This window comes from Xenopus laevis, chromosome 7S, assembly GCF_017654675.1.
Source record: "Xenopus laevis strain J_2021 chromosome 7S, Xenopus_laevis_v10.1, whole genome shotgun sequence".
In the NCBI taxonomy this organism is placed as follows: Eukaryota; Metazoa; Chordata; class Amphibia; order Anura; family Pipidae; genus Xenopus; species Xenopus laevis.
The window spans coordinates 18,491,064-18,506,582 of record NC_054384.1 but is presented as its reverse complement, the minus strand read 5'-3'; the positions used below and the strand labels follow the sequence as shown (position 1 = coordinate 18,506,582).

Below are 15,519 nucleotides of genomic sequence, written 5' to 3'. Positions count from 1 at the left end.
TGCGACATTAGACCCCCCTAACAGTACAGAGACCCCAGAAAACCATATATTTTCAGAAAGTACACATTCTGACGAATCCAATATGGGTAAATAAGTGTTTCTACTGCAAACTGCCAACTGCAAAGCAATGCTGAACATAACGGTTTTTATCAAATTTCTGAAAATCGTCACAAAGCTTGAATTTTACCCCATTATATGCCCCACATTTCTTAACGTATCAGCATAAAACATCCTAAATATGAACGCCAGGGGTCTACTGAACACTTTGATGCCCAGTATGCATAGATATACCAAACTATGTGGTGTACAGAGACCCCCAAATGACAATAGTGTATATACATTTTCACGGCTGACGCGCTGGCTGCTGCAATATGAGCACCTGGTGTGTGTATTATGCGACATTAGACCCCCCTAACAGTACAGAGACCCCAGAAAACCATATATTTTCAGAAAGTACACATTCTGACGAATCCAATATGGGTAAATAAGTGTTTCTACTGCAAACTGCCAAACTGCAAAGCAATGCTGAACATAACGGTTTTTATCAAATTTCTGAAAATCGTCACAAAGCTTGAATTTTACCCCATTATATGCCCCACATTTCGTAACGTATCAGCATAAAACATCCTAAATATGAACGCCAGGGGTCTACTGAACACTTTGATGCCCAATATGCATAGATATACCAAACTATGTGGCGCACAGAGACCCCCAAATGGATATAAAGTAGATAAAATTTACAAGGCAAAACAAAATAAGGCAGTAAAGAGTGAAATGCAAAAAAATCCAATAAAACCACAAAAATCAATGTTTTTTTTCCAGACTAGTGTTATCGGCCGTCAGAATCACAGTTTGAATATTTTAGCTGGGCCAAACAGGTTATACAGCTAGAAACAAGTGAACACAACATACGCAGAGCTGAAAATGCAATAAAATGGCTAAAAATTCAATAAAATGGCTAAAAATGCACCAAAATACCCAAAATTGCAATATAATCACCGAAATAACATAAAAAAGATATTGCACAGTACGGTTAGCGAATACGCTATTCGTAATGGCAATAAAACATTTTTTTCAGCCAAAAAAAGAGACGATGCGATAAGAAAAAAAAAAAAAAAAGCCACAATGCCATGTATGTGCGTGTGCGTGTGTACAAATGGTAAATTACATGTTATGTGCGCGTGTGTGCGTGTGCACATGTGTGTAAGTGCAGTGAGTGTAAGTGACCCCCCCAATCCCCAAAAATGTATGTGTAAGTGTGTGTAAGTGTGAATCTAAGTGTGTATTACTGTAATAAGTGTGTGTTGGTGTGTTTGTGTGTGTAATTGTTGCACTAACCTGAAAAAATCGCTGGAGACTGTTGCAGGCGATCAGGAAGACTCCCTGGAAGACATCTGCCTCGTGGTTCCTGTCTGTGTGCTGTGGGGGCGGAGATCGTCGATCCGGTGCAGGCTGCAGCAGCAGGACACGTAAGTAACACGTGCCTGCTGCTGTTTTTGGGCCCCTGGGCGATCGCGCCCCAGGGGCCACTCGATCCCTGCTCTGCTTGTTGCCTAGGGGCAGGGGATCGAGCAGGAACGGAGCGAGCGGCTCTAACAGCCGCTCCTCCGCTTCTGAACCCGGAAGTGCTGCAGAACGTAGAATCTACGTTCTGTGGCATTTCAAGTACCTTTGCCACAGAACGTAGATTCTACGATCTGTGGCATTTAAAGGGTTAATTAAAAAAAAAATACATATTCTCATTACATTTTATGGGTGAATTTTTGTGCTTGCCATGTAATGATGTCGTTTATTTAAATATCTATGTTTATGTATCTCGAAAATCGCAAACCTGGCTATGGCATTGGTGTGAATATAAATCCTACTTGATAATGATTTCTAAGAATCAGAAAATGTATTTTTGTCCTAGTAGGACTTGTCTAATAGTTGGGAAGACAATATAAGTGCAGTAATTTTGTTACTTTTATATTTGAGCCTGTAGAAGACATTCCTATTTATATAATATCTATGAAATAATAAACCCCCTGTTTAAAACTGGAGGATATTAGTAGTCTCTAAGGAGTTCCATGACCATAGGCCTTGTGTGTATTATAATAAATAATAATTATAATAAATGGTCGTGGAACTCCTTGGTGACTATTCAATTAGAATATTCAATTCCATTTTTGTAACAGTACATATATTGGATCCATTATCAGGAATCCATCTCGCATTGGACTTAATTTTAATGAAATAATTACAATTTTTAAAATGATTTATTTTTTTTCCGTAATACTAAAACAGTACAGATATGGGACCTATTATCTAGAATGCTTGGGCCGGAGGGTTTTCTAGATAACAGATCTTTCTGTAATTTGAACCTCCATAACTAAGGTGTACTAGAAAATCATATAAACATAAAATAAACCAACATAGGCTGGTTTTGCTTCCAATGAGGATTACTGTTATCTTAGTTTGGATCAAGTACAACATACTGTTTTATTATTACAGGGAAAAAACTAATCATTTTATAAAAATTTAATTATTTGGATACAATGGGGTCAATGGGAGACGGCCTTTCCGTAATTCGGAGATTTCTGGATAATTGGTTTCCATATAACGGATCCCTTACTTGTACCTTGTATATGACTTGATCCCAGCTAAAGGTGGCCATACACGGGCCGATAAAAGCTGCCGACAGACTGTGTCGGCAGCTTATTGGCCCGTGTATGGGGGCCCCCGACGGGCTTCCCCGATCGAGATCTGAATCTCGATCGGATGGGACAGAAAATCCCGTCGGATCGCGGCCGCATCTGTTCGTTGATGCGGTCCCGCGATCCGACCGCCCGTTTACCGAATGCTAGGATCCGATCGTTGGGGGAGATCCGTTTGTTTGGCGACATCGCCAAACGAGCAGATCTATCCATGTATGGCCACCTTTAGATATAATTAATCTTTATTGGAGTATTGGGTTGTAGTAATGTCTAAATTATTTTTTATCATGGAGATCCAAATTACGGAAAGATCCCTTAGCAGGAAAACCTCATTTCCTGAGCATTCTAAATATCCTGTCCCATACCTGTATACTTGATAGTGATTGCGAAGATTCAGAAAATGTATATTTTGCAGCAATGGTTCATAGCGATATGAGAAATGTTTTTTCAATGAGAAATTCTTAGTTAGGATAGCCATTTAAGCACTGTCATTTTAGTTTTATATTTAAATCTATAGAAGACATGGGAGATGGATTCGGGATATCGGGTCCCATATATGTCTACCCTGTTGTAAAATGGAAAGACATTAGACCTCAGCAAGTAGTTTCATGACTATATAAATGCACAAGGCCACGGCAGATGGCCTTCCCATCATTTGGAGCTTTCTGGATAATGAGTTTCTGGATCCCATACATAGATTTTTTTGGTGTTACTGTTCCTTTAGCACTTGTCACATTGGTTGTCCATGCAAATCTAAATACACACATTTTTGATTGTTATTGCTTGTTCATACCCCAACCATCCCTTTTTGAGCGGGACAGTTCCGCTTTTGACAGCTCAACCCGTAGTCCCAGATATGTACTGATATGTCCCGAGTTTCTCTTTGATCTGCTGCACTGAACTGCCAGAAAAAGATACAAAGTTTCTAACTTAATTGGCTCTTGGCAGAGAGTCCAGAATACATACTTAACATACTTTTGTAACGGTTTTAGATAAGAACTTGCACAACTTAAAGGGCAATTCACCTTCATTAGCAAAACTGTAATTACCCATAAAAACCACAGAAATGTGTTCAAACTTTCATAACCTGCCAAATTTTGTAAAATGGACATGGTAATTAGGGGATGTGGTCACAAAAATGGGCGTGGTCCAAAAAAATTCTGTTTCCAAAATGTTGGGAGGTATGCTTGTATATATGTATTGATATTACCAAGCCCTGGTGATCAATAAGAAGCAGGGTGTCATCCAGCTGGTCGTGGATACCGATGTGAATTCCCATTTTTCAAAGTAATCTGCTGTTGCTGGTCCTTGTTTATTATTTATTGATATTGTTGAGGGTATAGTGGTCAAGACAAAGCAGGGTCCATTGAGTAGAACTGGAATAAGTATATCGGACGTTATCAAGGAGTCCTTTGACTTTTACTATCCTTCAGTATGAGAATGGGCTCAATTATTCTTATCACTAAGCTTTATTTACAGGGTTACATTTTATAGGTTATTCAGGGATCTTGTGTAATTCGGAGCCCAACAGTATATAACTATATGTTTCTTAGGGGTTTTTTTTGGCCGAATAGGTCCGTTTTCAAATTTGAATCGTATGAATAGAAGTAATAGCGCATTCGAATTGTACGATTTTTCAAAGTCCACCAATTGACTCCAAATGGGTTCTAGGAGGTCCCCCCATAGGCTAAAACAGCAATTCGGCAGATTTTAGAGACCGTACATGATACATTTGAAATCGAATTTTCAATTTTTTTTCAAATCGAATTTGAACTGTTCCCTAGTCGAAGTACACAACAATTACCTGGAAATCCGAATTTTTTTCATTCGAATATTCACTTCAACTTTTGTTAAATCTGCCCCTTAATTGATTTTAAAAAATCCAGCTTCTAAGTAGGGAATATCTTATTCTTAAAACTGTATAAATTATTATATCTTAAAACTGTATTTGGCCTGTTTATTTTATCACTCTGTGTTTATCACAACATGATTTTTTACGTACGCAATTTGGCGAGTACCTAAGGGAGTCATTAGCGAGGTTCCATGACATCATAGATTTCTTTATTCGCGTCCGTCCCTGTCTTCCCAGGGTTAGAAATATTGTTTACTATACAGATCGCTTGTTATTCTAGGCTGCAAAACAAGCATTCGAGGAATATAGGAAACAAAAGATATTCACATCTGGTGAATGCGTCTCCCAGCCGTGGGTTTGGGAACCTGGTCACCAGATGCCTGCGTCTCCGATCTCATCCTCAGGGCTCCTCTCTGTGTTGTTATGAATGGTTCATGTTACTTTGTGAGCCTGAGAATGGAATAAACAGCAACACAGAAAGCCCTCATGATCATTTCCACGAAATCTGCACAGAGCTTCCTCATTATTTGCCGATTGTGTGCAATAAAATAAAAGATTCTGCACTTCCCTATGACTAAATGGCAATCACAGTCTTTCTGTTCTGTATGGCAGTACCACTAGACAAATCCCACCTCCCAAACTGGGAGTGAACAATTCTAAGGAAAATGATTTTCCCAGGACAATAGCACATGGAATCTTTATAAAAACAATAGCATCACGGGATGAATATACATTCGGCTGGGAAGCTGCTTTGGAATGATCACACTTAATAACTCTAATAAGCAGCTTTAAGAGTCATACATTAATATGTACATATTTAGTACTACTCAGGACTTGGGAATTAGAGAGATACTTTGTCATTAGTAAATCTAGTTTGTTTTCCTCTGCCCTTAATTGTCTCACGAAGAAACTTCGGAAATCTGAAGCGATTCGTATGCCATCTTGCCGGCGATTCGTATTCTTGGCGGCTGGAAGGCATTTCAGGGAGATGAGATTTTGTTTTTTTAAGGAAGCCCTTTAGACATTTGGCCAACCCAAAGTCAGTAGACTGTATTGGTCCCTCAAGCGCAGTTAAACTGGTTAAAAAAAAGGTTATACAAATGAATGTGTTTGTATTTCTAATCTAAAACATTTAATTATGACTTTCTCTGTTGTGGCAGTTTAAAAAAATAAAAGTGAGCTTATAATTCCCAACATTTGGATATTTAAAAAGTGGAAATGTTATTATCCAAGACATCTGTTTACAAAGGTGCAATAAATAACAATAATGACATGGGGCAAAATGGCAGACCGGATTTACTAAGGCGAGGACAATTCTGTCATTGCAGATTTTCTGGCACTCATATATATGCTTATTTTTGCATTCATGCTATGTAAGCTCTTTTGCATGGTTAACTAAAAAGTAGCACCAAAAAAAGACACTATTGTCTTCAATTTTATATTGTCACCGGATAGTGGCTTTATGTGAAAATATGTCAAATTGGGAGAGAGCTGCAATGTCAGGTTTTTATTAGGGATGCGCCGAATCCAGGATTCAGTTTGGAATTCGGCCTTTTTAAGCAGGATTCGGATTCGACCTTCTGCCTGGCCGAACCAAATCCTACTTTGCATATTGCAAATTAGGGGCGGAGAGGGAAATCGTGTGACTTTTTGTCACAAAACAAGTAAGTAAAAAAGGTTTGCATATGCAAATTAGGACTAGGATTCGTTTCGTTGTTCGGCCGAATCTTTCGCAAAGGATTTGGGTGGTTTGCCCGAATCCAAAATAGTGGATTCGGCGCATCCCTAGTTTTTATACAAGGAGTGAATATGAGCGAGTCCTTTGGGAAAGAGAGATACTTCTAAATCTATTATTAGTAAAAAAATAAATAAAAAAAAAGCATGCCTAGTCCTATAGCTTTTTTACTGCAGTGGTTTATTTCCCATTGTGTGTTTAGGCCATGACAACGAATGTCCACAGCCTCACCCATAGTTTATTTTGTGTATGGGATTATCCGGTTACTAAAAGGATAGCTGCAGCTATTGGCAACTGCCAACGAAAATGCGAAACTGAATGTAGAGCCCATCGTAAGTGTACTGCCTTATATATACTTTATTTATATTGTATTATCTTGTCCTCCAAAGAAATACTGTAACTTCTATGCCTTACTTCAACTTAAATTGCACAAGCCTATTGGTGCAACCAAGGCATTGACTCTTGACTTTAATTGAATGTAACATTCAGGAATGAGTACTCTAATACCTTATTGCAGGAGAAACCGTCCTCGGTGCAAGTAGGGCATTCTTAGATCTTTGAGACATAAACATTTCTAACTCCTGTTTTGTCAGCTGATTCATAATAATGAGAACTCAAAGTGAAACCAAAAGCATCCCTATTAAGGTAATGCTTGTTTGTGTTTTTCTTTCTCCAGGCGACGCATTTTTCTTTTTATGTTCTTTGCCGGCAGCAAAACAAGCACCAGTAGAGCTGAAATCCACCGTATTCTTGCCACCTGACACGTGAACTCTTGGCCCAAAAATGCCAGAGCACGTTGGGAACTGTGAGAAAAGGCCATCCAAGGCATAGCCATAATGTTTTGCTTGTAAGTCCCAGTGCACCTTTGGTCTGAGGGCAAGTGTTTATTAGGGATATCGGTTCCCTTTAGGTAAGATGCATATATGGCTGCTACACGGCAGTGTATTCTCAGTTGCAACATGCTTTAACTTTTGCAACTTTCTTGAAGTAGAGTCCTGCATGGGTCCATTTTTTGGAACCCGAACGGGGCCCGCTACCCGACCTGAAAGTACCTTATCCGCAACCTGGACCTGCGACTCGCTGACCATCAAGAATCAGGGAGTGCTGTCATTGTAAACCGGAAGTGACATCATCGGAAGTAGGCTTGATCAGAAAAAAAGGAGTAAAACAGCAAGTGCTGTCGTAAACCGGAAGTGACATCATCGTACTGCCCTATATATACTTTATTTATATTGTATTATCTTGTCCTCCAAAGAAATACTGTAACTAGGTTTGACTTACTTCAACTTAAATTGCACAAGCCATTATGCTAAGGGGGAGTTTGTCGCCTATTGGTGCAATCAAGGCATTGACTCTTGACTTTAATTGAATGTAACATTCAGGAATGAGTACTCTAATAACTTATTGCAGGAGAAACCGTCCTCGGTGCAAGTAGGGCATTCTTAGATCTTTGAGACATAAACATTTCTAACTCCTGTTTTGTCAGCTGATTCATAATAATGAGAACTCAAAGTGAAACCAAAAGCATCCCTATTAAGGTAATGCTTGTTTGTGTTTTTCTTTCTCCAGGCGACGCATTTTTCTTTTTATGTTGTTTGCCGGCAACAAAACAAACACCAGTAGAGCTGAAATCCACCGTATTCTTGCCACCCGACACGTGAACTCTTGGCCCAAAAATGCCAGAGCACGTTGGGAACTGTGAGAAAAGGCCATCCAAGGCATAGCCATAATGTTTTGCTTGTAAGTCCCAGTGCACCTTTGGTCTGAGGGCAAGTGTCCATTAGGGATATCGGTTCCCTTTAGGTAAGATGCATATATGGCTGCTACACGGCAGTGTATTCTCAGTTGCAACATGCTTTAACTTTTGCAACTTCCTTGAAGTAGAGTCCTGCACGGGTCCATTTTTTTGGAACCCGACCCGGACCTGCGACCCGCTGACCATCAAGAATCAGGAAGTGCTGTCATTGTAAATCGGAAGTAGGTTTGAGCAGAAAAAAAGGAGTAAAACAGCAAGTGTTGTCATTGTAAACTGGAAGTGACATCATTGGAAGTAGACGTGATCAGAAAAAACGGAGTAAAAATCGCTATTGAGAAGATCCGCGGGTCGACCCGTGACCTGCAGAACCGCCGACCCGCGTCTATACCCGCACTCGGAACTTCTACCCGCAACCTGCAGGATACCGCAGGTTTTTGTGGGTAACCCGCAGGTACCCGACCCGCTGCAGGACTCTATCTTGAAGTCTGAAAGAGAATCGAATTGTGGTTGTTCATTACTAACTGCTAATTGTAGGGCATGCATAGTCAATTATACTAGGTGTGATGGGACATTCACTTAGGGATGCACTGAATCCACTATTTTAGGATTTGGCCGAATCCTTCATGAAATATTTGGCTGAATACCGAACCAAATCCAAAACCTAATTTGCATATGTAAATTAGGACAAGGAAGGGTTCAAAACCACACGCTGTGCGCGCAGTTAAAAAATTTTTTAGCTTCCTTGTCTGTGTGATTAAAAAGTCCTGTAATTTTTTGGATTTGATTCAGCCAAATCCAAATTCTGCTGAAGGAAAGGCAGAATCAAGAACTAAACCCTGGATTCAGTGCATCCCTACATTCAGTATCCATTGGACGAAAATTGAAAGTACAGTAAAGGCCAAATGGCGATCAGGTAGGTTCAAAAATCCTGTTGGATTTGTTTTGATCCAACTGCCTGTATTCTCTTGGTTGTGATCCAATCATTGGGCACTAGGGCCTTGATTGGATCAACCCAATATCACCTATATCAAGGTGGGCATATTGGGGAGAGATCCGCTCGTTTGGTGACCTCGCCACACGAGTGGATCTCTGAATGTATGGTCAGCTTAAGATGCATCTTGCTCTTTTTTTTGTGCTTCTTACATATGTTCCTGCCCTTACAGCATTGCAAAAATATGTTCTCTTAGAGGCCCATTTATCAAAGGTCGAATTTCTAATTCATGTGAAGTTTTTGAAATTCGAATATACTCACAATTCAACTGGGAGGTTATTTAAGAAAAAATTAGAATGGCCAATATTCGATCGGTTCCGACCTGAAAATTTGAATCGCATTCGATTCGTACGAATCTGATTTTTCTCCCGAAAAAAAAAAACCTTGAATGTCAGGAAGGCTATTGATATCTCCAAATAGCTCAACTGACCTCTGCCATTGACTTCTAAATGAACTCTGCAGATTTTAGGTGGCGAATATTCGAATTAGGACTGTTTCCGTAGTCGAGGTGTAATAAATGTCACATTCTAATTTACATTCGAATAGGGGGATTAAAATTTGAATGTGTGAATTTTTTAATTTGAAAATTCTGATTGACTATTCGACCCTCTATAAATCTGCCCCTCAGTGTGTTGAAGCGGTCCAGATGCACCACAGCATAAATGACTTGTACAGAGTATGATTAGCATTAGGGATGCACCGAATCCACTATTTGGGATTTGGCCGAATCCGTGTTGAAAGATTCAGCCGGCGATGATCCGAATCTAAATCCGAGTCTATTTGTTTAGTTTCCTTTAAGCGCCCCTTTCCACAGTGTTTGTAAGGGCGTGCTTACAAGCCACTCATGGAATTGATTATGTGGACTATTTGAAACCTGCTTAATATAATTTTCAGTCCTTGCACGCAAGCATCATTCTTCTCTATTCACATTGATATCCCTATGCTACTTTGTTGCAGTATCCGATGGTCTTTATTTTGTTTTTACCATCAGCTTTTTATTATTACATATTTTATATATTACAGAGAGGATTTATGAGCAAGCATTATGGATTTTTTTTTTTTTTTTTTTTTTTGAAGAAAAATTTGAACCTGATAGGGAAAGGATTATCGGGATGGGTAGACGTTATGGGGAATAGAAATGCGAGGTGCCTAATGTGTCTGCACTTGATGACTGATCAGTCTTCTGTTGCCTGGGTGGGAAAGATGGAAGTCTGTTGTGCGAGAAAGACCTTGTATATGTAATATGAGTAATACCAGATACTAGATCTGTTTTTAATCTAGATTACTGTGGGATATCATCCAATGGCAAATAATAGCAAGAAGACAACCAATGCTTGTGTGTATGTATATACTGTATATGTGTATGTATACATACTAAGACAAGACAGACTCTGCCCATTATCTATATATTAAGGGAATTAAGACATTTTCTGCATTAAGCCAATGAAATGTCCTCTCTTTAAACAAAACCGGGATTGTTTCGTCTATGTAGTGCAATCTATTCAAGCTACATCAACGTCATCCCTGGTCTAGGCAGTCAGTCCTACACTGATTTAACCAGCCTGAATATATTACAATATATGGACAAACAATCCCTGTTTTGTCTAAAGGGGTGGACATTTATGTATACCCCTGGCAGGGGCAGAGCAAGAGGAATGGTATGGGCAAAAATCGCCCTGGATTCAGTTGCCAGGAGGGAACTTAATGAATTGCAGTGTTGGATTCTTCATAAAGAATCACTTCTTTCACCTGATGTGTTATTACGTTTCAGCCACATGTCTTGACTTCTCTTGGCACTCTTATATGTTACCCTTGGGTAGTGAACTTTTCATTCATAGGATTACAAATATACACAGTCCTCTTTAGTGTACTATGTATTCAGATACATCTGAAGCAGCAGAACTGTGTTTTTTGATTTGTTTATATACAATGAATCAAAATTAAATCCTAAAAAAAAATATGTAACGGCCTTTTGGATAGTAATAGAATAGTAATATTCTTTCTTTCTGTGTCTGTATAGGTTTAAGAGGGAATCTGTGTTCTGATCTGCAAATCATTGTGCAAGGACAGCATGTTTGGATCTGCATGTGCCTGTACATTGTTTTAGAGAACATTGTTCTTTGTGTGGTTTACTGGGTATGCCTGTTGGAACAAAAAGAATCCATTGTATAATAACACTGCAGCTCTTCGCTCATAATGATATGTGATGTGAGCTTGCTCATAAGTATCAAGCCATAGATCATTGGGCCCTGCTGCTTTATTGTGTTTCCGAGTAACTGCACTGATAATGGAGAAACCTGTGCTGGATAATGAGGCTCAGTGTCTGTAAACACTACTAATTAATGTACTGAATAAAGGATTGTTTGTTTTCTCTATCTGTGAATTCCAATGTTGCTATTATTATTCTCTGCTGATTAAAGGACCAGTAACACTGGGAAATGATATTGCCCTAAAACCATTTTACTAAATATGCTCTTCGGCTACTGCCACATCAGGTGCACAGAGCAGATTTTGGCACCGAAATGTGTGAGTATGAATCGTGGTGTATAAATCTTTGTGCCTGCGGCCAGGCCGACGAAGTGGCTATGAGTTTGCACGCAGAACTTCTCAGGTGGCAAAACTAGGGATGCGCCTAGTTTTAGATTCTGCCTTTTTCAGCAGGATCAGATAAATCCAAGTGCGTGGCCAAAACAAATCTGAATCCTTAAAACCATATTACTTTTTGTCACACAAACAAGGCAATATAAACATTTTTTAGCCAACAATGTACAAACTGTTCTCCCTTTAAATGATATATGCAAATTCAGGGTCAGATTTGTTTCAGAATTTAGCTGAATCTTTCACAAAGGATTTGGGTATTGTCTGATTTGGTGCATCCCTATAGAAAACACCCAGACTTGATATCACTGCGCAGACAGGTGAGTTATCAAATACTCAGAATTGCTTGATGTATTTAAGGGGGAATTTTCTGAATTCAGGGGATCCACGTCTCAGGCAATCACGGGACCCCTGCTTTTCAAGGAAATATCCATTCAGATCAGGCATGAGATGATACATAGAGCTGCCGAATCTGCGCATTAAATCTGTCTGTGTGTGGCTCGATTTACTGGATGGGAATGTGTTTAGTTTATGACTGTATTGATATACAGGCAATCATCAATGTACCTTTCCCAGCTTTATACAGGTTTACCAAATCTTTTTATTCATCATTACATGTTTAGGCATTTGCAAGGTTGGGAACAGAATGTTATCACTTTTGTGACTTTCCCTGTGAGCATGCACCGTGTTGTGTAATGTTCTTTAGTGATAAGGAAAGCTTGTGCATCACCATGTGGCAGTTTGGCTTGTCTGCCAGTTATACTACAATATGTTCTTCTTCCTCTTAGTGAATGAGGCAACACTGCAGCAATATCAGCACAATCGCTCATAGGAAGGGTTGAAAAAACAATAAAAATTAATATAATCACAGAACATATAATTTTTTTAAGGGGTGTATATTTTCCTTTTAAAGGAGAACTAACCCCTAAAAATGAATGTGGCTAAAAATGCTGAACTTATTGCAGAAGCCTAAAGTTTTAGCTTCTCAATAGCAGCAATGATCCAAGCTTTTTTATAAAAAAAAAAAAAAATACACACTTTTTTCATTAAAGTATATAGGAGATAAGTTTCTTTTTCATTAAAGAAAGTAAAAATGGGATTTTATGTTTTTGCCTTTACATGCCCTTTAAACTGTACAAAAGCAAATGGAAAAATAAATGTTGGCTAACATCTGCTCGGGATCTAAAAGCAATTGTAATTATTACAGAAAAGTGAAGTTAAATAAATCTTGCACTATTTTAGCTTGTGTCAAACCAGACTATGATTGAGATATAATAAACAAGCTCAAAGGACAAGGGAATGTAGAGCTCGTACACTGGGCAATTTCTGTTTCTTTCTTGGAAAATCCACTGGCTCTGGGTCATTTTCAGAAGGGAAGACCTGCCATCTTCTCCTGCTTCCCCCATGAAGCCCCTTTGCTGAAGTCAGACTTTCTGACTTGGTGCACAAAAAGTATAAAACTTGGGTAGGTAAAGAAAAATGGTGCATGTATGGGACCGGTTATCCAGAATGCTTGGTACCTGGGGTTTTCCAGACGGGGCAGCCATCAGGGAGGGACAGGGGGGAGAGTTGTAGGGGGCACGAGGGTAAGGGGGGCCCAGCCACGCCATTAGCCGGGCCCCCCATCTTTCTGAGAGCTGCTGACTTCGGGAAGGCATGGACGTTTAAGGGGCCCTGGCCACCGATTTTGGGCACCAATTTTTTATTTCTCTTGTGGAGTCCTAGCCACCAATATTTTTAATGGGGGGGGCCCTGGCCACAAGTGTTTTTTTATGGGGGGCCCTGACCACCAATATCTTTTTATTAACATGTGGGAACCCTAGCCATCAATATTTTTATTTTTTTTACTGTGTGGTGGGGGGCGGACCTGTGGGTGGGGCTTGCGGTGGGCGCAGCCCAGGGGGCCAAGGAAATTTTGTCGTATGGGGCCCTGTGATTTCTGATGGCGGTCCTGTTTCCGGGTAATGGATCTTTCCATAATTTGGATCTTAATGCCATAAGTATACTAGAAAATCATGTAAACATTAAATAAACCCAATAGGCTGTTTTTTCTTCCAATAAGGATTAATTATATCTTTGGCTGAAGTACAAGGTACTGTTTTATTATTACTGAGAAAAAGGGAATCATTTTTAAAAATTCGGATTATTTGGATAAAATGGAGTCTGTAATTCGGAGCTTTTTGGATAACGGGTTTCCAGATAACCGATCCCATACCTGTAGTTGCCTGTGCTGCTGAGAATGAACCCAGATTGGTGTGGGTTTTCATGGAGGAGGAGTGCCAGACAGAGTAAGGGCTTGTACGCATGGGCGTTTCTTGTAAAAACACCTAAATTCTTCCGCTTGGTTGTACTATTGGACGTGCAGATGTGGTTTATTGCATTTGGGTTTCATTGCGCTTTTTATGCTCAGCATGCTGCATGACTGGGGGCAGCTGGTAGGGATCTGCAACCTTGGCTCTCCAGCTGTTAAGGAACTACAAGTCCCACAATGCAATTAAGGAGTCTAATGAAGGAGTCTAAAGGCAAATGCATTGTGGGACTTGTAGTTCCTTAACAGCTGGAGAGCCAAGGTTGCAGATCCCTCTAGCCCCATGTCAGATTTCATAATTAAATATAAAAAAATCTGTTTGCTTTTTTGAGAAACAGATTTCAGTGCAGAATTCTGCTGGAGCAGCACTTATTAACTGATGCGTTCTGGGGGGGAAAAAAAATTCCCATGACAGTATCGCTTTAAGCAATTGATCATGGGCAGCACTTCCAATTATGGGAAATCTTTTTTTCATATTACCTGGGCCTTTCTCAGTGGAGAATGGGGATGTTGCCATGACTGAATGCAGCACCAGTTAAAAAACAGCTGATGTGCCATCAGCCATAAATCTATAGAATGTCATAATGCATATGGTTAAGAACAGAGGGATCCAGCACCCAACTGTCTACAGGTATTTAAATTATGCAGCAGGTGCTATTGTTAGCCGGCAAGGGAACCAGTCTGTGCACATATTTCGAGAATGAGGGCAGCGTTCGATTGCGGTGGCATTGCAATGCTCTGACCCAGTAGCAGTTAAAGAACAGCTGTTTCTGAGTTTTTGTTAAGTCTGACGTGATGTCATTTCCAGCTTGGCAGGCATCTCGGATTTGTCATGTTAGGGAGGGAGACGCTGCGGAGAGGGGAGGGAGACGCTGCGGAGAGGGGAGGAGAGCAGCCAGAGCATGCTGTGTCCCAGGACCCTGTTTACTTAATATGCCTGCCAATAAAGGCCTGGTTTAAATAGGACTACAGTGGGACTGCCCAGTGCTGATGAGCAAAGCAGCCCTGCCCACACTCTTTGTCAGATGAAAGGCTGGTGGGGAGAATGAAACTGCATGATGCCTTTTCTCCTAGGGCTGAGACAGGTAACATCTCTATGGAGAGTTATTTTCCAACACAGCTAACCATTTCTTATCTAGAAACACTTGGGGATATTCACTAGAGCTCTACCTGCAGAATGGCTTGCATGTTTCTGTCTGTTATTCACTTATACAGTATCTATCAATGATGGATGGCAAACCATTTGTTTGCTGGGAGCTCCAGTTCAACCCAAAGCTTCTTCTCTAAAGTGGAAGTGGGTATTCCTTCTCCAGGATCATACACCACAGTTCTACCTCCATCATGGCAGTTGCCAACTTTATATTCCTTATATATTGCTGCAGGGAAACACACATACTAAAATGATTATACTTTTTGTTCTGTAGCTGAATCTGAAGTTAGAATTAAATTCAGTTGTTGGTGAATGCCTTTGTTACTACATCAGACAATGGAACTTGGAAAATAATAACTTTGTATGGAGAAAACAAATGCTTGTACATTGCAATGTATGTGCTGCTGTTTCACACAGGAGGACGGGACCAGGGAAT

General features: G+C 40.0%; 1 protein-coding gene across 2 annotated transcripts in view; it reads left to right on the top strand.

Moving 5' to 3' along the window:
* wbp1l.S (WW domain binding protein 1 like S homeolog) overlaps window positions 1-15,519 on the top strand; it is a 46,884-nt gene that overhangs the window by 9,006 nt on the left and 22,359 nt on the right. Inside the window, exon 1 of one of the 2 annotated variants that reach the window (XM_018227441.2) lies at window positions 14,939-15,018. The exons of the other annotated variant lie outside the window; for it this stretch is intronic. Within the exon in view, the coding sequence (XP_018082930.1) occupies window positions 14,989-15,018 (30 nt within the window). The 5' untranslated portion in view covers window positions 14,939-14,988. Of the gene's footprint in view, window positions 1-14,938; window positions 15,019-15,519 lie in introns of those variants that run through there. 2 annotated transcript variants of the gene reach the window in all.